Consider the following 25,824-nt stretch of genomic DNA (forward strand, 5'->3'; position numbering starts at 1 on the left):
GCGAGTCGATCTTTATATACCCCCACGTTAAAATATCCACCTTTACAGCAGAAATAAACATGTAAAATAAATGGTTTTGTTCTCCAATCTTAGTCCATGGTTAGACTTGATTAACTTTATCTTTATGAACTTTAAAAGATAACTGGGCCAGGTGGCATTAGCCAACCTTAACTAATTTAGGTTTCACATTTACTGTAATGTTCATTATTGCAGATGGATTAGCTGTCTAAATCCCGAAGAAACGTTTGAATGACGAAGAAGCAACATGATCATAAAAGTGATGGTCATTACGTAGTCAGGATGGATGTTAACGAGTTAGCCGGTCAGCTAACATCTACAGTCTAATTTACAAGCAGCTAACCAGAAAAAACTGAACTGGATACAAAGATGTAATTTATCTTGATAGATGTTCATGTTTTGCTGTCTTTGTTAAACCTCTCTGGATATTCATGTTTTAATGCTATTAACCCCTTTGATGTCACATATTTGATATATACACCTCTCTGAGACCTCTGCCCCACCCCAAGAATATAAACACAATTTATTATATTATTTAGAAACTTCTAAAAAAGAAACGGAATAAGCAGAAAAATAAATTACATTATCCAACCTACAGTATACATAGATTTATTAGAAAAGCATTAAAGACAAAATTGGAGTTGTTTTTAATTGCAATATATGACAAACATGTTACATTAAACAATATATATAGTTTTCTTGTAAGGCAGGCCTTTTTCCCCCAACAAGCTTGTATCCTTGTGTTTTTCATACTTGCTGCTTGATTTGTTGCTTTTGTGTCTTTATATGAGCTCAATTTTTTTCGTAAATTTGAGACTCTTGTATGTTTGAAAGGAATCAGAATTGAACCAGAAGAATTCATCATAAGATAAAATTAAGTTGTAAAGCCAATTTGTAGAACTCTTAGACGGTATGTGGCGTTACTGCACTTGGCCTTCGTGGAGAAGCAAAGTGTCCCTTTATGCATTGTAACTACACTATGTTAATTTAATGATAAAACATTCACAAAATGTAATTGCATTTGATGAATTCATCAATTAAATGACATGTGAATGTCAGTCTAAATAGTGACTTTTTCTTCCTCCCCTGCTGCACTGCAGAGGTGTTAAACAGGTTTTGTGTGCGAAATTAATATAGAAGATTTTTTACCTGGAACGCTTAAACACATTAGGATGTTCTCCGCTAGCTTGTTAAAGGTAGCATGGCACTCTTCAGATTTAAACTGGCTGTTGTTTCACTTTTTAAAAAGTTACCCTTTGTGGCATCATTAAAAGTAATAAGCAATATTTTTTTGCTTTCTTCTCATGTTTCCCCTCTCAAAAATGAAATGCAATCACAAGAAGTTTGCATTCCCACCACTTTGCAGACTGACAGTGTACGCTGCGCCCCCCCCTCCTGCACCTCCTGCTATTAATAAAGGAGATATGATGACAGTGATGTGGATGCAAATTATGGTATCCCGTGGTTACCTCTGTTAAGTGTGGCGGAGCTGTTGAGGTCTCCAGTGATGAAGGAGGACTCCTGTTTCCTCACAGTGTCGTTCCACATCCGTCTGATGCGACTCTGCATAGCAGAAAATAAGCAGCAGGGAAAGACGTAGGGGGTAGGGTAGCGAGAGTTAGGGCAAAGGATAAAAGAAGTAGCAATAACAATGAATGGATGGGCGGGTTGAGAGGGATGCAAGGGAGGAAAGACAAGATGACAAAAAGAGGAAAGAAATATGGTTAGGAAAATGTGGATATGATGTCAAACGGAAAGCACATTAGTGCAAGAGAGGCAATAAAGCAAAAAAAGCAAAGCAAGAACAAACAAAAACAGGCAGAGAAGAGAGAAAATCATGCATCAGTCTCCATTCTCATTCTGAGTACCTCAATGTCAGCAACAATATCTTGTGCAAGTGAGGGATTGGGATATCTAGCTTTCAATAAAAAGATGTCCACATTTTAAGTTGGCAAACATCACTAACAGCGGTCGGATCTAAGATAAACGTATTTCCATAAATCCAATCTGTTTACAATAAGGCATCAGACACGCTGACAGTGTGTAGCCATAACCCCAAACCCCCTCTGGAGTGCTCTGGCCTCACCTGAGAGTCTGCTGTGCTGTAGCGTCCAGGTGTGCAGGCAGGTAAGCTCACCTGTGAGCCCGTGGAGTAGCGGCCCGGGGTCCGGGAGGTGGTGGTCTTGCTGGAGGAAGAGATAGAGGTCTCCACGCTCTTGCCGCTGCAGCAGTGAGTACGCAGACATTTGCCGTACTCCTTCCGCACCTACGATGAAACCATGCGAATATGCATGAGAAAATTCAACCAGTACCCTTAAGATCTTTAAAACTGAGTTTCTACCATAACCTTGCACATTCCCGCATATTTTGGGGATTATGCAGCAGCATAACAAACCGTCTTACTTTACTCAAATTCCCAGTATGTAAACACTAACCGCATAAAATGAAGACATTAAAAGATTAACTTCCTAAACTTTCCTCCATCAACATCCCCCCTAAATGCCTCATATCCATCTTAAATTGACGTATTCCTGAGGGAGACATATGATGCACTTGTACACACAGAGCATCTGCAGTTAGATCCCAATCAAGTTAGAACAAATAAGACTATAATTGATTTTTAACAAGCTTGTTGGACTGGCAGACGTGAATTGCCACATGCTATGTTTGAACAGCTGTGTGCTGACTTGCTGCATGCATCTTGGGAGAAAGTGTGTTGGGCTTCGTCCAAAGAAAACCTCAGCACTGTTCTGAGGACATCTCTCTCGATAGCTGATCCCGTAGCCTTGCGCATACCTCAGTGCCGTATTCACATGCACATACTTCTTCACTAGGCATACGCTTAACACTTAACTCTGCAGGACTGCAGCCAGATGAGGGTGTTCAGCGTTTGATGCATTTTTTAAAGCCATATATCCTCCTACTCTTCTACACTCACTGGCATTGACAGCATATACCCAGTCTTAGCTTTATCTGGAAGCTACACGTAGCTCAAATATAAAGTGGTATAAATATGTGCTCTGGATTTCCAATTATTGTTCTTTATCAGGAAAATCAAAAACATATGTTTTAGGTTATTCCATTTAAAGTTAACTAACTCAATCACATATCATAGAGATTTAAGTGTAACAGCTGGAGTTGCAAATGGCTGGAAAATATCAGCTACATTTCCAGGAACTTCATTGACCCCTCCTCGGAAAACTGATCGGGGAAATATACTAATTTGATTTCAAATGTTTGCGTTCTGTAGAAATAAGATAGGAAAACAAGGAAATAATTAAAAAAAGCTTTTGCAATGCTACTCATACCTAATAGTTTGCTAAACAAATAGAATATTCTATACTGGTTTGAATAATTTTTAACCACTTCTGGATAAACAAATAGAAAAAGGCCAAACAGATGTTTCTCAATCAGCATGTAACAATAAATCATATCAAACAAATGAGGAGCTAAGAAGAAAATAAATGGCATTGCATTAATGAGCTAGATAGCGCTATTTTATTGTCATTTTCATTTGTGCTCGGAAGTCAGAATTTCTGAATTCCTTGTCAAAAGTTTCAACTAGAAGGCCCAGAAGAAGAAATACAGCTCTGAAAGTGGAAGGTATCCGATACGACTGCAGCTCACGTCACAAAAAGCAAACATTTACCTACATTAGTTTGATTACTTAAGACAACGTTCTATGATTTATCTTTTGTTTTAAATCAGTGGATAGGCTGCTACATCACGTATAAGTGCTCAATACCACATACATCGCTGTTTTGCATTATTATTGCTAACAGTGGCTAACAGAAACACGCTGTCATGAACTAGGGTTTCTCTTGGGGTTTAGGTTGCATTAACTTCCTGTTTTATTTTGAAAATATGTTTCCTTGTGTGTTAAGTTCCTGTTTGACTCTCTTGCCTGAAAATTTGCACCTGTGTGTCATTAGCAGATTGCATAATTGTCTTGTTTTTGGTTTTGTGACTGCTGATCTTCTTGGCCGTCTGCGGCCTTTTCAATGATTCTTTTAGCAAATTATGTAGAATAAATGTAAAGCTAGCTACTCTTAAACATTTTAAAAAACACAGACTATACTTATACTAGTCATTTTTGGACTCAAAATAATGGAGACTTCACTACTAATGTTGTGAGCAGGAATCTAGAAAAATTATATCTGCAGGTAATGATAATAAAGTTCCCTCTTATGAGCTAACTTGCAGTTCTGTAAATTTCCAGCTTGTTCACATTAATTTCCACATGTTTGTATTTATTCCCTTGGAAAGTTTGCAACGTTGGAATTTCCTGTTATTTTGCAATCTTAGTGACAACTCGTTACATAAAAGAATGCAAATGTGGCTGGTCCCCTGTGTCAAACAATTAAGGCAGTTCACATGATCAACATGATCTTAGTTTCCAACCAGCTATCTGCTGACGAAATGTTTTCTTGCTGCAGAAAAAAATAAATTATGTAAGACTGGTATCACTTTGATACCTGCTGAAAGAGGCAAGAGCAAAAACTGAAGAATTACAAACGGCTAGTAGGGTTATCGATTTGACTGATCCAACCAGTGTCGGCTCTCCAGATATCTTTGGAGCAACTACTGATGCTTGCTAGCTTGTGTGCATGTTTGTGTTTGTCCAACCGGCAGAGTTTATCTACTTCTGTCAAACTCTGTCTGTCTTGTTTACCTTTTTCTGCAGGATGCAGTGGAAGATGAAGATGAACATGCCCTGCAGAGAGTTGAAGATGGTGAAAAGGTAGGCCATGATGACGGTGCTCTCGTTGATGTACATCAGTCCGAAAGCCCAGGTCAGGCCCAGCAGACACAGCAGCGCGATGGCACCAATCACCCAAGATCTAGGTAAAACGGGGAAACATTGAAAACGAGAGAAACGCTTGTCAGTTACTGTGTTCTCTGCAGTTGAGACTTGGATGTGCAATGCCTGTTTTTCTTCGGAATCAAAAAAAAAACACGACTAGTCAGCCAAGGCTGATTCAAAAAGGATAGAGCAGTAAAGGAGGGGTTCATTTGGTTGGAGAGGGTTCATTCTGCGGGGGAGGGATGGAAAAACAGGAGTTTTGCCTAAGAGCTACACCCCTATCAGTCGGAGTGGATTTCTTCATTTGGAGAAACAGCGTAGGTTGTAAGTTATCTGTCAGCCATCGCCATCAAAAAGGAAAGCATACTCTAACGTACTTTATGGCCAGACTTGAATCCAAATGCAAGGACGGAGGTAAAAAAAACAATTTCACAGTCTGAAATGTGTCCAGACGTCTGTTCATGCATTTGTTTCATACATTTCATTACAAGAAAAAGGTTTATTCAAGAGGGAGAACCTGCATTTCAAATAAAAGATTTGGGAGAAAAAAAAGGGCATCGGGTCAAATTTCATAGAAACGTGGTCGGGTTGAGACATGTCTGTGCAGTTTTTCTAAGATGTGTGTGCGTGTGTGTGTCCGTGTATCCATGTGATTGGCTTCACGGGGAAGTAAGTAGACGGACATTACGGCCTTTACAAATGACATTTCCCACAAAAGGTCACAGTTTTGGATGGCGGCTAATTTGATTGGCTGACTGAGCAGTGATCACCTTTAACGATAGAAACAAAGAAAAGCGAGACGAGGAAAAGAAAGAAGGGAGATGGAGAGGGAACAACAGACTGGGAGACATAAGAAGAGTCGTGAGGAAGGAAGAGAGACAGAGGAGGAGAGTAAGTGAGTGAGACTGAGGTGATTGATTTGATGTTGCCCTCTATGGCACCATTCAGGCGAGACAGAACCTCCAATAAAGCTCGCCTGATGACCCTCTTCAATAAAGGGTACGCTCATCTTTTTCTTCTCCATCCCACCATTTCCCCTCTTCCTCCAAAGCTCCCTTGAGTCATGGTTTCTCTCTGTTTAGTTTCCCCAACTCACATAACACCATTGTCATCACTCAACAGCACATTGGATTTTTACATCTTACGACTTCACAAATCACACATGAACAAGAAATCAATTTAATGAGGCAGATTGATGTCAGATTTAAGCGTATGCAGAGACTATAGGCAGGTTCTAGACAAATAAGACAGCAAGCAGACCAAACATAGCATCTCTAGGAAGGCGATTGTCTGATTGCAGAGTGACCTTACCAGAGGTTCTCCGCAACAAAGACAACTTATGATGGCTTGGGATTAAAGAGACAAAGAAAACAAGAGGAAGAAAATAAATATAACTTAAAAAAAAGTAAAAGATAAAAGGAGTAATGCGGTGATTAATGAGTAAAAGAGCTACAATAAGACGTGACTAATTAAGTGAAATAGATTTAAATCTAGCCAGCTGTCAGAGAGACTGAAGAAAAGGCATTTAAAAAAAAAGATCCAAAAGCGTTCCATGATAAATCTTTCTTTGATTTTCAGCTTTCATCAGACTCTTTCATGGCATTTCTTTAGCGGGAAAAAAAAAAAAAAGCAAAAATCAGCTAGTTTTCAACTTGTCTTTGAAATGCTACTTAAAAGCAGTAAAAGTTGTATTTAATTGGTACGCGAAGAAAAGAATAAGTCCTTGATTTACGTGACCGGTTCTCAGGTTTTGAGCTGCTAGCTATATCATGTTGTTTGAATGCCACTGTTTTTTGGAGGGAGAAATAACAAAATCTCCCACAGTCTTAAGTATTTCATAAAAAATAAATCATGATTACAAGATAAGAGCTGGATGAGTAAAAGGGTGAAGATGATATTATACATATAATGGGTCTCAAAATGATATAAAATAATGGTAAAAACATGCTTGATGCAACACGTCAGCAGTAAAAAAGAGTTGAGCATTTTTGGGAAATATGCTCATTCATTTAAAGGAGCTTGAGGCCGGATTGTGGCAAGATTTATGAAAAAAATCCGTATACATTTTAAGTTTTCTAGTAATAATGTCAGATGAAGCATTCCAAACCCAAAAGAATGAGCCCTCTAGTGTATCTCTCCTTTGCCTTGAACAGGCTGTGTGCTGCAAAATGTGCTGCAATTCGGTACCGAATTTCCCGCGCTGGGCTGCGGATGTGACATCACATGACTCTGCATGTGCGTTCTCCCCGTTCTCCCGTGCCGGCTTCACTGTTGGCTGCAGTACCCCCAACGGCCGTCGTGGTGAAGGGTGGCGCTAGAGAGTCTCATTTCTTAAAAGGAGCCTCAAGCTCCTTTAAGAGGATGTTTATATAAGACAGTTGGAGGAGAAGATTGATGCCAAATTAATATCTGTATGGTGACTGAATCCTGAGCCAGATACTAGTTAGCTTAGCTTGGGAATTCATGTTTGGCATACATTAACAGGAGCTGTAGTTGTATTTGTTGCTTAAAGCTGTTTGGAGCCATTCCCATTCAGTTTGCAAAAGTTCTCTCTCTATTTTAACCCTCCCAGTCACATCCATTTTCACCAGTGCAAAATGTACCAAACCAATTGCATCGAGGTAAGGGCGGGCCGGGCTTTATGCGATAACTGTTACAGGAACCTCCGGGATCCGCTATTCAAAACAAACAAGATGTCTACAGTAACATGCTTTATTTCTCTCCAGTCCTATGCCCATGCAACAGCATCCAGAGGCAGTTTTTTCTGCATCTGTTGCCGACTGGAAATCAAAATTCAATCCAGAGGAGCCAGATTAAACTCCTGACTCTTAGTGGAATGAATATGACATACCTTGGCTATAAAAACAAACCAATCATTGAAATCAGTTTTACAGCTTTGCACTTCCCGCTTTTGCAGCATGATGGGAAGTTGGGTGGAAAAAAATGGCAGGGAGCCGGACTAGTCAAATGTTGTGGGTCTGCGATGTGACCACACTCTGAAGACCTCTGCACCCAAAGTGTCAAGGTTGAGTGTTGAGTTCACCACTCGTCACTTCAGACACAAAAATAAATGCACTATTAAATTGTAATGCCAGTGAGCAGCGGGATCTGTATGAAAATCTTCTGAGAGAAAGAAAGGCATGCATTTATGCATGAAGCAGCAGTTGTAACTATATTAATTAGAGCCCACCAATGTGACAGAAACGGCATACTAAGGACCTAAGGGTAAATGACACTCTGTACTTTTCTTTTCTTCGCCTCAGACAGAGACAGGTGATCTGTCCCACACAGTGTCATATTTTTAGACTTAAGATCTGTTATATACAGACGTTCTCAGCTTAACCTCTAATATCAATCACGAAGCAGCTGTTGAAAAAGTTTCTTTTGATAGATAGTACTGTAAAAAATGATGCTGTTGAGATTATTCCAAGTTTATTCCAAATCTTTTATTGTTTTTCAGTTTTCATTAACATTAAGAGTAGAGATTTTTGTGTTTATTATTGTAATGCCTGCCATAGCTACATAGAGGATAAGTTTCCCTCTAATATGTAAAGGAACTACAGAAATATGGAAAAATTTGATGTATCAAAATGTAATAAAATGCTAAAGGATGTGTTTTTGAAACCAAAAATGAACCCCGACACAACCGACCAATCATTTTGTTGTGCCAATCTCATTTCAAGTAATAACTGAAAACTGGTAACTCAACAGACATGAGAGTTGTATCAACCTTACAGACAAAAAAGCGAAAAAAAAGAAGCTATATGCATATTTCCCAAAGCGTCAACCTCTTCCTCCAGCTCAATTTAAATACGCTTGTATAATCACACAATGCTGTGGAGGCAGAATTGATTTTACTTACTTGATGTTGTCCAGACAGCCAGAGTCTGGTTTGAGGATGGCTGTATGATGGAACATCTTATAAAGGGCGATACCCAGGAAGATTACGTTCAGCTGCAATAGACAGATATTCATTTATACCAGTTAAATCTTGAGAATCCTGAGAATATTCAAATACGTCATATCACCACAATGAACAGTGCAAATCATTTCTTTCTCCCTTCCAGCTGTAACTGGCTTGGGGGGACCGTTTTAGCTCACAATTGACAACCTTTGTTATGCGTAAAGGTTCATTATGACATCTATAAAGAGAAACTGAGCAGATATAATACGGAGCTGAAAAATGCAAGGTAATCATATATTTCTGATATCATTGCCAAAAACTACAATAATGCATGCATCCTGTTCACTACTGTTGACAGCCTAACAAATCCGCCTGCGTCAGTGGACCCTGAACTTCTATTCAACCGTGCCTGCAATGAGTTTACCTCTTTCTATACTGACAAGATTCAGGAAATCAGACACTAGAGCTCCTATGGTATTGTAGATGCAGGAACTGTGCCACCTCTGTGTCCACTGAGAGAAACCATGACACAATTTTGTCCAATAACTCACCACAGCACTGAAACAGCTCTAGTAAAGGTCCTTAATGACACTTGCTCCAATACAGATAGTGGCAACGTTTCAGTCTTGGTCTTACTAGATCCCAGTGCTGCATTCGACACAGTCGGCCATAAAAATCTTGATAAACCGCTTGAAGAACTGGGCAGGACTTTCTGGCACAGCACTTACCTGGTAGGACTCCTATCTAAAATACTTTGTGTCTTTAGGTAACTACAAATTGAAGCTAATGAAAAATAACATGTGGAGTTCCTCAAGGTTCAATTCTGGGGGCTCTGTTGTTTAACATCTACGGTATATGCTTCCACTCACTCACACACAAAAAAAAACTAAATGTATTACCATAACTATGCAGATGACACACAAATCTATATAACCATCTCGCCAGGAAACTATAATCCAATTCCAATATTGATCTGACAAACTGATCAAATTAAAGAGTGGACATGCCAAAGTTTGGCACATCTGTTGGCATGTACATTTGTTTTGCACATCAGTTAAAAGAAGACAAAACAGAAATAATAGCTTCAAGCAGTAAAGGTAAAAACAATAGCCAAGCAAGAAATCTTGGAGTGGTTCTGTACTCAGACTTGAATTTTAACAACCACATTAAGACAGTAATGTATTCAGCCTGTTATCAGCTAAAGAACATATTGCGGATTAACGGACTGATGTCTCAACAGAAACTTAAACATTTGTCCATGCTTTTTTCTTCAGTAGACTGGACTACTGTAACACTGTTCTCACGAGTCTCCCTAAAAAGTCAAACAAACAGCTGCAGTTAGTGCAGAACGCTGCTGCCTGAGCCCTCACTAAGACCAAGAGAGTGGACCATATAACTCCAGTTCTTAGATCTTTACACTGGCTTCCTCTCTGTCACAGTCTGAATGGTCCAGGGCCAAAATACATCTCTGATCTCCTGGTTCTGTCACATTTTCAACAATAATGAAACTAAGTCACAGGACTACAGTGATCACCATGGCAGAAAAATAAAGATGGAAAAAAGAATGGGAGTGTCCAAGAAGGAGACTGAACAACAATGTTGTAAAAGTAATTTCACCTCCATGCCTCAAGGAGGAACTGCTGAGCTAAAGGAATGGTACAAATTCTTCTGGGATACTGTAATATAAGGCAGTTTTATATTTAATATAGTCGACTATATATCCCTTTATGATAACTGCTTCAATAAACCAATTACTCAGAGAACCTGTCTTTTAATTTGGCCTCCTATACCTGAATGGGATAGTTCAGTAATGACTGCCTGGACTGTCGTGTATGGTCTCAAGGTTTGCCGCCTACAGGTGCAAGCTACTGTATAATAGAACAGTTTCTGATCAATCAATATGTTATCATGCACAACATTCCGATTTAACTCAAAAATGACCAAATTCTGAACAAAGCAGAGCCATGTCAAGAGCATTTTCTGATCACCTTAAAGCAAATAAGGCCATAATCAGCGTAAACAATAATAACATTAAGCTAAGTGGAATACGCCAATATTAGTTGTATTATGTAGACAAGTATCCACCGTAATTACATCATTACATTCTAGAGTATTGGCCTCATTTTGCTATGCACAGCACAGCATTACAGAACATCTCCTATACTTCATAAGAGTCAATGCAGAGCAGGATGCCTGCGGGAAAAAAAAGCATAAGATATACTTTTGGGGGCGAGGGAGAAACCAGAGTAATGGACCTTGTTCTGAGAGATATGGAGGTAATTAAGGCTGTGTATGTGTGCACACATCGTTAGGTGGGCATAAGTCATTAAACAGACCGTGCTCTTTAACATATAAGCAGGAATATGAATGGACTATCATATTTGCAACTCATGCAGGCACCATAATCGGCACATTGTTGTTTATAGCCGCACTAGTCCTGCGCATCTAAAGGTTCATTTCTAAGTAGTAGCATACAGGGAACTGCGAAGGCGTCCAAATTGTTTCATGATGACTACGCTTCAAGATTCTTCTTTCTTTTTGTGCTTCGTGCCTGCAGAATGTTCTAGCTCTATAACTCTAATTCCACATCTGTCTTTATTTATTTATTCAAGGTCATATATCTGTTTCCTCGTCTCAGAACAGTTTGCTGACTAAAATCATTTTGCATCGCTCCATGAAAAAAAAAATTAGGAAACGGTCTATCTCTCTGGCAGTCTGTTTCTCCAGTAGCTGTTCAAAAGGCGTCATAATCAAACAGCTGGGTCAGGAGGAAAAATAGCATAGAACTTTGGCTGAAAAATAAATGCGCTATAGAAACATTACTTTGCTGAGCTCTTATCATAATCTGTATAACGCACCATTCAGTGTCACTTCCAAAAATTTCCAGCTCGGAGGAACATGTGCCTGCTTCTGAGCTAATCCATCAGAGGGAATTATTAAGTCGCCACGACATGCAAGGGGCTTTTGCTTGTAGTCATGTGCAGAAGTTAGCATCCTCTGGCTAAATCCTAGAATTTTTAATGTGTAATAATATACATATAAAAAACAAACAAACAAAAAACATCTGATCGTAGTCGGTCTTTGCGAGACCAAAAATAAAAAATGGCTCTTGATTCAACAGTTCGTAATAAGGCTCATAAAGAGACATTTTGGATCATTCTTTACAACATTAATTCAGTTTCCACATTCCAAGGTTTTTAGAAATGTACTCATGCACAGCTTCATCAAACCTGTAATTTATTTGGTTTATTTTCCCCAACCATCCAATGTGGATTTGCTGCTATGCTCTGGATCATTGAGCTGTTGCACAAGCGAATTTTGAAGCCATAGCTGGTGGACAGATGTCTCATATGCCTCTCGAGTGCTCTGATCTACAGAGGAGAGCGGGTTCCATGGCTGCGCAAACAAGCCCAACCTTTCCACCGTGCTATGAGATATTGCTGCTGAAATGTTGTGTTGGGTTTTAGGAAAACACGGACATTGAGAAAAGGCCTCCTGATGACGATCCTTCCAAAAGAGAAGTGCTTGTTCAGTCTTGCTCTAAATATGCAATATGGGATTTAATATCTACTATTCTCAGTATGGCCCAGATGCTCTGAAATAGACCTCCTTGGGATTTTTTCTTGAATTGCCTTAATAAGTCCATTGCTTATATCTCTCTCTTTAGGCATTGTGTTAACACACTTTAATGATACAGCCCGTCAAACTTCCTAAATATCAGCCTTTATAGGAACATGCAAACTAGCTCACTGTTAGTTCATCAAGGGTTGATGATCAGCAGCACCTGACTGACTCTTACCCTCTGGAATGCTCTGGAAACAGTGGGGTACTTAGTGTTGCCCATATTTTTTCCCTTTTACGTTGAGTTTAAGTTAAATAAATGGAAGCTCAGTGATAAAAATATGTAAGTTGTTTATCTATTTGCATTTGCCTCACACTATGACTCACAGCGATCAGATGATTGTAATGATGTTTTTTTCAGTGGCAATCAACATTTACGCTAATCTTATTCAGCCTGTTGGTGTAGTGCCATGGCACAGGTGTGTGAGCATGCACGAGCGTGTCTCACCATAATGATGAGGGTAGCAGGTCCTATGAAGCTCCAAATGAAGTACGTATCCAGTCGCAGCCAACACCTAAATACAGAAGAGGCAGAGAGAGAGAGAGAGAGAGAGAGAGGAGACATAGACATCATGCATCAGAAACAAGGGGTGTAAAATAAAACAGGAGAAGGATTAAAAACATGCTCCAGTCTCAGATGAATGTAGGCTCGCAAAGATTTAGCATCAGAGAGGACAAGACATGCATCACACGCGCACACACAGGAGAGGAGGTGGGGGGAAAAAATAGAACATTATATGACACACAGTATATCAAATGCCTCCTGACAAAAGGGAGGATAAAGGAATTGGGGTGGATGAAAAAGTGAAAGAGGTGAAGAACAGTAAGAAAGGTGTTACAGGTTGGAGGAAAATAGACGATACCTGCGTCTCAAACATACATCACACGGAGATGGGGAGACAGCAAGAGATGAGCAACTGTGATAAATAAACCTTTACTTCCCCCTCAGGGCACAGATATATGACACGGCCACATCCTGTGGTCGCAAAATATGACATGACCGAGATCATTTGAATACTGAGTTATGGATGCCAGACCTCACGAGGCTATTTATGGAGTCTGAGAATAGCTGGGAAGTTAAAGGAGAAAGGAGAGATGCGCACGCACACACATGCACACGCACACGCACACACATAATAATTTATGCACACAAAGATCCACATAAGGCATGCAAGAATACGCAGACACGCCCCACCTTCCTGACCCCAAGGTTAGCTTTGCTGGAAAAAGATATACTGGCGCACGCTAAATTACATTACACTGAAACATCTTCACTCAATGGCAGCAAGCGGGGGGGGGGAGGAAAATAAATAAATAATAAATAATAACGGCACGTCCTGGAGTGCCCTCCACTGAGGTCAGGCCCAATTGGTTGCAGAGAAAGGTGTCAGAGAGAAACCGTTGGAGCAAAAATGGCCAACTGATTCATGACCAGCTGCTTCTGAATTATTAATCTTTCAATTTCCAACACATTAGCAAGTCCTCCATTATGGGTCCCTGACTGTGTCACGGTATCCTCCATTAGGGCTCCTTTGCTCAGTCACAGCCACCTTCATTATGAGACATGAATGAGCCTCGGTGCCACTGGCTAACACGGGGCAGAGCTGCGTGACAAGGTGACACAGCAGGGGCTGCGGATGATACTTTCTGAAGTTTCGCCTCAACGTGTTGTGTCAAAAATATTAAGCAGTGTAATTTTCAAAGCTGCACTAATAAATAAGTCATACAAGCCATTGCTTTCAATAAGTTTTGCGGTGAAAATAGTTTGGTTAATTACTGTTCACAACACTGAGAGCCATGGGGCATGACTAGCAAAGAAAATCATTTTATGATGCAAATCTTTTACACATAATATGTGTGATAGTCTTTGCTCCATTCTCCTGAAACATTTATCTCTCGTTTTCCCATTTTAAACCTACGATCTCAAGACTTCTCGCTAATGGCGCCTGGTGTGATTATTCATCCATTCAGACGCTCATGTTTTAATGACTGCCTCGCAATGAAATTTTGATCTCGCCCGGCAATCGAATTGGTACGACTTAATAGTTAAGAACAGCTAAGTTCAACCTCTTTTTCTACGAGACGACTTGGAAGTCGTGGAAATGTGAGGTTTCTGAATTACAAAAGGTTACAGAAGCAGCGGAAAATGTGAGCGTTTGAGCCTGTGAATCATTTAATGTGTCATTCTTTTTATGTTTTAGTTCTTCGTTTTGCGGGTTGAGGGAGACGATTGTTAAGTCTTTAAAAGCGAGATCCGCTTCGTTAATGTCATACTTCCTTTTTAATTCAGCCACATAATGGAGGGCAGGTCACAAGCACGTTCAGGGCAGCATTTTATGCGCATAATGCATTGGACATATGGGCCAAGCGAGAATAAAGATGGAGGATGAACAGCGCGGATGGGTCACTCCTGTGAAAATGTGTATCGTGCTCCCTGCTGCTCGTTCGGAGGCTACCGTTATTGTATACGCTTCATATGAATGAGTTGCTGGCTGCCTTTTCACATTGCCACGCGGCGTCTGGGGTTGGACAAGTCTGGCATGTCTTGATGCATGACCTTGTCAGGCTTCATCCTTTACAGCTATGCGTTATCTCAACAGATGCCAGCTTTATTTCAGGAGCTATATGAATCGCTGGACAGCCGAGCTGGCTGCTTAGTCAACCCCTTTTTTCCCAGAGTCTGCTCCACCGTACGCCGGCCCTTGTTATCCCGCCTGTTAAATCTCTCCATATTCACACTTTGTCGCTGCCTCAGTCGTGTGGCGCTTCCTCTCCGACTCGTCCCCAGAAATCCCCCCCCTTTTTCCGCTCCTCTCCTCTCAGCCTCTCCGTATTAACTCTTGAAAAGTGCCAAAGCCTGTAGAGTCAACTGTGGCAGCCGCAGCCAAAACTACAGCGAGCATTCCAGCTTCTCACCCCTCCGCCGCCTCCCACTCCTTCGCTCTCCTGCCCCAGCATCCCATCCATCCTCCCTTCAACCCCCGCCCTCCTTACACTCGGTCGGTGCCGTAGCTTCTGTAGTCCACTGCAGCAGAGACAGCCACTATGACAGCAGGCACTCCATATCCTGCCATGTAGAAGTACTTAGTCCTGGAGTGTTCGCTCTCAAACACCTCCACCAGCATGATGTAGAGCTGTACCCCTTCCAGGAACATCCAGGTGAACGCTGCCAGAAAGAAGAAGTGGAGCAAGGCCGCGAACACCGCGCAGACAATCTGGCGAGACAAAAGCAAAAAAAAGACTGAGTTACACCAACAGTCAAACTGCAAACATGAATCCTCAAGAAATATGTAGCAGAGTCCCTCCTTCACACCTCCCTTATTGTGCCCAACCCCAAAAGGATAAATGGCAAAAATATAAATGGCACGTTTATTGCTGCCGCCTGCGCAGATTGACCACTTTTCAGACAGAGGCAGAAAAACATCTTGGAAGGGAGCTGACAAAAGGATGGGAGCCGGACTGGTTGAGGAGGGAGAATTACTTGGCAACGCTGTTAAAAATACAATATGATATTTGTCAATGCCAAGGATGGGGAAAATAAAAGAAATTGCAGTATAAATGAGTCAGCAGCTTTGAACTAAAGAGACAAAAGCACACACACAATTTGAGATGTTTCAAAGCCTGGAAAAGTCCAGAGGTTTGGTTTGGGCCCGTAACAACAGGAAAAAGGTTTTTTATTAAAGGTGAAGGTTACATTTTTTTTTCACCAAGCACATTTAAAAACAAGGTTGAATATCAAGCATAACAAACAAATAGAGATATTATTAACAATACAGAGTTATAGTAAAGCAAATGTTAGATACATTTATTAGTACAGAATACTGGTTCTTATGCTATGAAATACTCAAATGATAATTTAAGAGTATCAAGTTTATCCCAGTTTTCCTTTTTTTGTTCCAACTCTGCCGTCTGCCCTGTTTTCCTGTCTCCATGCTGCCGTTGAACCGTCACGAGCGCTTGACCGCACTGAGATCCACAATATACTGAAAGGAATCCACTAATGATGTTAGATGTGAACGAAACGAAATTAGTCATGTGATATTGCCTAAACACCGCTGACACCAGCTACAATCCCACTTTGATGGGTATAAACATTCCCGTGACACTGTATGGAATAAGGCGCGTATAGAAAAAGAATGAATTAATGAAACAAATAGACATTTTGTTGCAAAATAAAATGAAATAAAATCCGGCTCTGCAGTCAAATCTGCCCCAACTGTCCTCTGACAGCAGACTCCAGACTCCAACAGACTTCCATGAACCTGAGCAGGACGAATCGGGGCACAGATAATGGATGGATGATGAAAATCAGTACAAACCATGTACAAATCATGTACATACATGGTGGGCAGAGACTGAGCCGCCATTCAATATCCGGGGTGCAGAGATGCTCCTTCATAATTAAATGGCCTGGGTAACACCATGCATTGTTAAAGGGAAAGTTCCGTTTTTTACAACCTGGACCTTATTTCTGGCATTTTTTATGGTCGTATACTCACCCAGAAAAGTTTGGTGTCATTTGGAGTCATTCGGAAGATATTAGGAGTTTTGTGCGAGCCGCTTCTCCATATAATGGTAGCGAATGGGGGCACAGCGGGACACAGACGATGCAGCGTCTAAATAACACATTATTGCCACGAAACTCGTTCATTTCTTTTATGAATCACTAGCTCTGCTTCTGTGCATCTTCCAGGACCTGTTGTCTACATCCAGGGCTGTGTGTGTAACAAGGAAATCAGTTTGTAAACAAGACCTCTGAACTCATGACGTAATCTCTGTGCGCGCATCCCAGACACAGCTCTGTGTACAGCTGGAGTTCGCTACTGTTAGTTTACTGTTAGTTATTTGAAACATGTCTGAATATTTGTCAAATTCTGAGGTTGTGGACGACGACTTTGAATATGATGGACGTCCTTACCGTTTTGAGCCAGAGTATACGTTAGCAAAGTCTAGCTGTACCTGTCTGGGATTCGCGCACAGAGATGACATCATGCAGGTCAGAGGTCTTGTTTACAAACTGATTTCCTTGTTACACACACAGCCCCGGATGTAGACAACAGGTCCTGGAAGATGCCCAGAAGTAGATCTAGTGATTCATAAAAGAAATGAACGAGTTTCGCGGCAATAATGTGTTATTTAGACGCTGCATCGTCTGTGTCCCGCTGTGCCCCCATTATCTACCATTATATGGAGAAGCGGCTCGCACAAAACTCTTAATATCTTCCGAAGGACTCCAAATGACACCAAACTTTTCTGGGTGAGTATACGACCATAGAAAATGCCAGAAATAAGGTCCAGGTTGTAAAAAACGAAACTTTCCCTTTAACCATCCCTCCCACCCCTTCTGCTTTACCCGTTCTGCTGTTTGTGCGTCTCTCCACCTGGATTTAGAGGATGGAGTCTAGATTGTACCTTGCAGCCAAACCAAAACCACATTGATGTGATGCTTTTAAACACAAGGAAAGGAAAGAATGAGAGGGGAGACTTGGTCAATCAAGTTCTCAGCAATTTTCTAATCGAAGCAGTCACTCTTTAATCACTGAAAGGAGGAACTCATAGACACACCTCTATATTGAAGGAGTTTGCAGTCAGAGGCAATTACCTAATGTCTGAGAGACAAGGAGTTTAGGGGCCAAGGGAGCCACTCATTTCCATTTCTAATGATGACACAGTGATGCTTTCACACACGGGCTAAAACATGCACACATGCACACACACACATACACACACCTGTAAAAAAAGAAAAAAAAGTGGCTACTTATGCAAAAGTCATTAAGTTTTCCTTCTGGAATAACTGGCCTAACCGGCTGCGAGCTAAGTGACGCTGAAGAAGTTAATGGAGGTCAAAAATAGTCACCAGTAATTAACAGCAGAATGGAAAACGCAAATAAATACAAACAAACATGATTGTTACTCGCAAACAAACTGAAAGAGAGACGCGTGACAGTCCCATCCAATTGTCTCATTTGCGACAAGATTACTTTTTGTTTCTGTCTGTAAATGCCCAGCAGAACATAAATACGTGGTCCACATGAGGCAAGAGCCTGCAGCAATATTTGTGCATTGTGGAGAGATGAGGAGACGGTCTTCCGCGCTCCCTCCCCACACGACATACGACTCATAATGACTCAAACAGAAAAAACAAAACAAATGTATGCGTTAGGTCAGATAGACTTTATCTTATCTGTGTGATTATAACCCCACCCATAACAAGAGCTTACACCCCAGAGAAGTTTAAGTCCTAACAGTTGGCTGTTATATTAATGTAGACCATATAAAGTGCATAATGCAGGATGGTCAGAGTGTCGGCTCTGTGGTTGACATCCCTGAAGCTTCACCGCGGTGGTTTTGGTGTCATGTAAAACTCGCTTCACAAACTGGAGCATAGTTTAAGAGCCCTCGACGCTATTGGAGACTACGCTACTCGCAACAGATGTGACAAGGACCAGCGCATTTAATTTGTTGTTCTGTAAAAGCAAATCTCTGCTCCAAACGCACAATAGCACACAGTTGGCCCATAACAGGCATAATATGACTCAAACTGCATGTCTTTACAAAAAAACACGGCCAATTAGACATTAATTAGAGCATCACATGGAGCTCCACTCGACAAAAAACTTGCAATATACAGGATATCACTTCTAATTGCTATGCCCACAGGAATGCAGCAGGAGCAGAAGGAGGCTTTTTCTCTTCTTCTTTTGTTTTACATGAATTCATGGCTGATTCTAATTATTGAATTGTTGCATCATATTTAAAGTCAATTCATACACTGATGCTGCTCCAGGAGGAGTGTGTGCATTGAACTTTAATCATGCTAAAAAGGTGCAGACTCTTATAAAAAGGAAGAATGGTGTTAAAGGCGGCTTGGTGGTTCACAGCTAGAAGGTTCCTGGTTCAAATCCTGCTCTTTTGTGTGGAGTTTGCATGTTCTCCCTGCGCTTGCTTGGGTTTCCTCCCACAATCCAATAACCTGCATGTCAGGTCAACTGGGGACTCTAAATGGCCTGTGGGCGTGTCTACATGAGGCCTGGTGATGGAGCGGTGACCTATCCAGGGGGTACCCAGCAGATTCCTGTGACCTTGAATAGGAATAAGAAGGTGTAGATGATGCAGAGGCGGAGTGGTGTCAAATAAAACACGCTTTTCGACTTAACCTCTCCTGGTATCTTGTTGAAATGTCTGAATCGTTTACCCGCAGGTTTATGTAATGTCGATGTACACGTTGGAGTACGTTGGTGATGTTTTAAATGGAAAATTGTCCTGATTCTGCTAACCTTGAGTCTGACATTCTGTGAACTCGATGTGTGTGTTGTATAAGATGACTGTGTTGCTTGTGGGACTGCGCCGTGGTGCGTCTGGTGGGACTGTTGTCATTGACTACAATGGCTGCATCCCAAAGGCAGATGTCTGCAGAACCTTTAGGCTTTACTGGACTCCTGTTTGGTAATGACAAACATTTGGTCTTTAATATTTTATTTTAATATTTCTCATGTTCATGTTGTTTTTAGATTATTGTGTAAATTGAGAAGTGCAAAATAAGCAGACTGACTGTCACAAAAACTGTCAAGACGATGCCATCTTGAGGGCAGTCAAGATGGCATCCTCGTCTTCTTGTGGCGCCTTTTTCACCTTCGTAATATTGTTAAAAATAGAAACATTCAGTCTCAGATTGACAGAAAAAAACTGATCCATGCATTGAAAAAGAGAGAGTGGATGGAGATGCAGCCAGCCTCTAGTGGCCAGTTGAAGAACTGCAACAAATCTTAGTTCCACATGGACCTCAATGCGGAAGTTAGATGGTTTGGGCATGGTTCTGCCAAGAGTCTTCCTGTTAAAGTTTTTCTTTATAATTTTGTTGGCTTATATATATATATATATATATATATATATATATATATATATATATATATATATATATATATATATATATATTCTTTTTTTGTATATGTATAATTTATAATAAATTGGAATCATTTGGAATGAGCTGAGCCTTTGTGTTGAAGTGCCTTGGGATGACATTTGTCAGGATTTGGCTTTAACTGAAGTGGTGTTAAAGGTGGTTAATGAAATGCGTCACTACCTTAACAAGAGGGACCCACATGCCTAATATTTCGTACCTTTTTACCTGAAAAAAACATTTACTGCTTTGTCAAGGTATTCAAAGAAAGAGGTTCAACTGCTGAGGAAAGCAAACCTCACAATGTCCAAGAGCCACCACCACCCGCGCAGAGCTTTTCCACCAGTAGCAGCTGGTGGGTACGAAGCCCTTTACAAGCACAACCAAGTGGAGACTGGTGTCAAGAGAGGTAGTAAAGAAGCCTTATCTTTCCAAGAAAAACATCCAAAACGGACTAAACTTTTACAGAAAATATAGTAATTGGATAGTAAGACTGATGCAACAATATTTTCTTCGGTGAAGCCCTCTTGCAGTTGTTTGGGAAATCTGGTAAATCTATTGTCCCAATAAGAGAAGGGGAACACCAGGATGGCTTCTGTATTGTTTTGTCAAGGAAACGTTGTGAGACCAACGCTGATTGAGAATGCTTCTTCTCTGAGGGACTGGGTTTCCTCACAATTCTGCCTAAAGCCACTGCCATGAATAATGAATGGTATCAAAATGTCTTCAAAGAAGGGCACTCAACCAAGCTACAGCTCACTTGGATGAACAAGGAACCCCATGTGTCTACCGTCCAGCCGATCCAGGTTCGACCCCTGGGCTCCTGTCTTCCTCTGTCTCTGCTCCCACTTCCTGCCATTCCATTAACAATGAAGGCCATTGGAGTCACAAATTTGTTAAAAAAACACTCATTAAAAAGACAAAAGGAAAAAGAGCAGTTTGTCCCATTATTCCTGGAGAACTTTAGTGGCGAAAAGACATTTAAAATTTGGATCTGTGGTCAAGAAACTCCCCCTTTTAAATCGCCAATTGAGAAACTTTGGTCCGTCCTCAAGAGTCGACAGAAAAGCAGAAAAATACAAACAGAGATCAGCCGACGGCACTAAAACAACAAGAATGCATCTCCATCGGTAAAGATTTGGTCCAGAGAATGATTTCCAGGATGGCAGAGCAAATTACAAAGAGTTTACAGCAAAAGGATCGACAAAGTAAAAACTAGCTTTGAATAAATCTGATGCGTTTGCCAAAAAAGGCCTTTTTAACTTATAAAATGCTTACATATATTCTTCAGTACACCATGGACGCAGAGAAAACATGATCCAAAAATGCTAAAACAGCAAAGACTGCAGGAACCAGCATTTGTATAGCTGCCAAAACTCTTGACAACAACTATATTAAATAACTGCTTGCATAGCAAAAACCTTTAAGAACACCACTTTGCCACGACCAATATTTGGAAAAAAAACTATTCTAAAGTAAGTCCACTTTCAATCAAGCAAAGCAGTCGGCATTTAACTTGTATTTCCTTTAAACTATTTATTCTCTTTAGCAGAGACGCATGCAGACGGAGGTTTCAGATTAACTGCAACAACACTCAAATGCAGATTGAACACCACAAATCTGTCTCAGGTTGTATTTTACTTTGCAGAAAAGGTTAATTTACCACCCTCCACAACACCAAAAGGGCTTTGTGGGATAAGAGAGCGAGACTGCGGCTGCTTTTGCCTGAAGAAAACTGCGATGACATAATCTAATCTAACATATAAACTTTAATAGATTATGTAGCAGGTCTTTTCAAGTGCACTTTGCATAGTAAATTACTTTTGTGATGCATAGGAATGGATTTCAAACAGGCAAATTAAGGGCTTTGGCCTCTATATGCCAATATTTATCAGTTAAATAGTTGTCCTGCATGAATGGCCAAATAGCGTCACTCTGTCAGGGTCAACTGTGCTTTTTGAATTGGCTGCAAATTGTATTGCAGTTACTGTGATGGTGTTTTGCTCAGTATGATAATTATGGGTTGAGCAAAGGCAAATCCAGTGAATCTCTTTGTAATTGATGAGAGGAAAGTTGCGGTACCAATAATTCAGGTTAGTGTGAGGAAAAAATCACACGGTGGGTTTAACAGACGTGCAGAGAACTGGTTTGTTTTTGACTTTTTACAGAAACATTGCGATTCAAATGTGCTGTTAATTGAACTTTAATGTGGTCAACCACTGACAGAAATATACTAGCATCATCTGCAAAAAGTAGCACCCAATCTCTTAATGATAATAATAAAACATAACAAAATCATCTGATCTTGTCATCCTGTCATTGGTCTTAATCTTAGGCTCAGATGAACAACATATCTTTTTTGTCAACATTTATTTCAGAAAAATGAAGCTAAAAATGAAAAGAAAAGTCCAGAAGGCAACGCTAAGTACCCCCTAATTGATTCTATAAGATTTAAAAACCTCATTTAACTAAAGGAATGTTGTCAACAAGAACGGGTCACAACTCCTCCGCAACCAGGTGAGCAAAAGATAAATGCTGTGTAGGAAATGTTCACATTGAGCTTTTGCTGCTAAAGAAGGATGTACAAGGTACAGAATCATGGGCAAACTTTGGATTTCCCACATTATTATTTTCCTTCCGGATTTATTTTTAATGAATAAATAATGACATAGGGGGGAAAAAAACTCTATGATGTTGTTCGTCTGACGTTGCATTTGCTCAATAATCAGACTAACTGTGATCATATGATGTTTTTATGTTTTTAGACCAAAAAAAAGCGAATTCCCTCCTTACCGGCTGATCAGCTTTGTTGATCCCGACCAGAAACAGCGACTCTGCGATGAACAGGCTGATGCAGAGGTTTTTGTGAATGGTGTTGCGGTCGCTCTGCAGCCCTCTGAAGAAGCAGAAGGTGAAGATGCAGATGAGCAGGCAAACCAGCGACAACAGGATCCCCACCCAGGTGATGACGTCCAGGAGCACGTCGTGCATGCTGTCCGTTTTCTGTGGGAGGTACAAGAAAAACAAAGACCAGCCTCAATAGACCATTTAAAAACACCCAAGTACAAAGCAAGGATTACTGTTCAACCTTGATTTGTTCAAAGTATGACTCATATTTCTGAAAGATGAAACACTCTGACAGACAAGCCCTTCCCTCCCCAGCTCCACCGCCCCTGACTGATGCAAGTCTGGATGTGTGTCGCTCGGCGTTCAGGGCCACAGTGTTACGCTGCGTTGCACAGGTACGCCGGCTCTATCCATCAGCGTCCTGGAACCTGGCAGGCAGAGCAATGTTCAACATAACATTGCTGTGATGGATCTACTCCTCAGAACCTCACACAGTGTTCACGGAGAGCTGCCAAGCCAGCTCTGACCACGACCTCTTCAGATGTGAGACACATCCACCGGCCCAGAGGGAGAGGGTGGGTGTCGCAAAATATCCACAGCTGCAAGAGCTGATCTGAGAACAGAAGTGTGGGCTTAGTGTGACAAAAGAGGGCGACAAAAAGTGCTTATCCTGCACGGAGCTGAACAGTAACGATGTTATCTGCCACCCATTAAACCTCATTGATATCTAGATAAATGCTCTCACTTTCTAATCAAATACATTGTTGTGCAAAGACGGCATCTCCTCTTTTTATCCTAGTTTTGTGTGAAAACAGTCTGGATAAACATGATTTGCACCAGTGCCTTTCCTCACGTAACAGAAAATAAAAAACACTAAGTACCCCCTTACTACTTCAATAGGATTAAAAAGGGTATATTGCTGCCAGCTGCTGCTAAGCCTGAGCCCTTCAGACCCTACAGGTCCCTCTGAGCATGTCCAGGTTTACATCACGGGACTAGAAGAAGTCGGACAAGTACGGTTTGGTTGGAAGGGACGATGAGGCCAGATGAAAGTCTCTCTGTCTGAATATAACTGAGGCAAGATGGAGATTCGCAAAACTGCATCCAGACAAACTACAAGGAATAAAGTCCTATGCACGCCTGATTATTTGGGGTGTATTTTGCAGACACAGGCACCTGGGCACCTTGCAGTGGCTGGGTTTACCACAAACCCCTAAAAACCAGAATTTTCCCGAGTCAAAAGTAAGGCCACCTATTCCGACACCGGAAGCTCGGTCGAAATGGACTCATGCAGCTGGACAAGGATGTGGAGCTCACCGGCGGATCTGCGAATACTCGCAAGAAACCGATAGTTACAAGAAGTTATTGAATCATGGGGGTATTTTGTATTGCCCACATATTTTTCTTTTAGTTTGTTTTTTTAAGCTTCAAATGTTTAATAATTGTTAAATAAATAATGGCACAGTGAAAAAGGTTTTTTCTTATTTTGTCTGAAATTTTTACACACACACACTTTTGTACATGATTGTATGACTTCAACAACAAAGTTCAATCAGGAGCTTTGTTTTTAACAAAAATAATTTCAACATGGAAGTTTTTATTGCATAAGACTGTTATGAGGTCAATGTCATCATCTGGATCAAAAACATTTTAAGAATGTTCATGCAGAGTATGATCACACTGAGACTCCGGAGAGCTTTAATCTGTTTCATCCTTCATCATTTTTCATTATATCTTGCCCACGTTGCCAGACCCTGCCAATCAAGCGATGACTAATTGACCTCCTGGTATTCCCCCACCGTCCCCCTGGCAGACACAGCGAAGTAAATGCGTACCTTGACCTCCACGTGGGCCATGAGCACCCCGAAGCTTGTGAGATGGGTGCAGGAGCAGCTGGTGTGTGTGCGGTTGGTGGCGAGCAGACGACAGTCCTGCGTAGACCAGAATCCCGTCATGGTGCGCTTGGAGTAGCTCCAGAAAGAGCAGTTGGGATTGAAGTTCTTTTCCGAATGCTGGGGGAAGAGGGAAACGGTGATCAGGAGATACCCAGACAGACGGGACGACGCTGAGAGACCAAAAGCAAAAAAAACCCCGATGGCAGAGAATAGATACTCTGCCATGGGGAGGTGGGAGTGCCTGAGGAGCCCCAAAAAAGAAGAAAAGTGAGAAACCGGTGGGAGGCAACGTTGGAGAAATGATGGAGAGGAAGAAACACAAGAGAGGGATTCAAGCACACACGGCAAGAAAAACAACAAACAGAAGGGACAGAATGCGAAACTGCAGAAACAAATAAACATGGCAGCCGTGGCAGGAGGTGACGGCACTCTGGCCGCTCGCTGAAGTGCACGAGCGGCCCGTGTTGTGCAAACTGACGAAGCTGTGTTTGTTAGGTTTGCAAAGTTACTCTCAAAAAGAGCAAGTGCTGATTCTTCCACTGCCAACAAGCTGGGTCACAAACTGGATCCACATTTGCTCGTTGGATGAGAAACGCTGCCCATCCTAATTGATACAATATGAGGCAATATGGAGTTCAGTCTGTCGCGGCAATGCCAGGACTTTTCTTACGCCATTTACATTTTTTTTTAAAGCCAGTTGCAGCTTCAAAATAGATCAAAATAGATTCCTTTTCAAAGCGATGACCTGACCAGGAATTAGAACAAAATCAATAAATATTAAATCTGCTGATGAGCTGAAGCAAGATTACAACAGGGGATCTCCAGGAAGTAGCAC

The 25,824-nt window shown here is 41.1% G+C and overlaps 1 protein-coding gene across 1 annotated transcript in view; it reads right to left on the reverse strand.

Annotated features, from left to right (window-relative positions):
* The window catches only part of adgrl3.1 (adhesion G protein-coupled receptor L3.1), a 187,812-nt gene that overhangs the window by 9,601 nt on the left and 152,387 nt on the right, over positions 1–25,824 (reverse strand). Inside the window, exons 15-22 of the mRNA XM_061715075.1 lie at positions 24,930–25,106; positions 23,041–23,250; positions 15,342–15,562; positions 12,796–12,862; positions 8,685–8,776; positions 4,691–4,859; positions 2,105–2,284; positions 1,488–1,581 (exon numbers count right to left, since the gene is read on the reverse strand). Coding sequence (XP_061571059.1) covers positions 1,488–1,581; positions 2,105–2,284; positions 4,691–4,859; positions 8,685–8,776; positions 12,796–12,862; positions 15,342–15,562; positions 23,041–23,250; positions 24,930–25,106 — 1,210 coding nt within the window. The remainder of the gene's footprint in view (positions 1–1,487; positions 1,582–2,104; positions 2,285–4,690; positions 4,860–8,684; positions 8,777–12,795; positions 12,863–15,341; positions 15,563–23,040; positions 23,251–24,929; positions 25,107–25,824) is intronic.

This window comes from Cololabis saira, chromosome 1, assembly GCF_033807715.1.
Source record: "Cololabis saira isolate AMF1-May2022 chromosome 1, fColSai1.1, whole genome shotgun sequence".
NCBI lineage: Eukaryota > Metazoa > Chordata > Actinopteri > Beloniformes > Belonidae > Cololabis > Cololabis saira.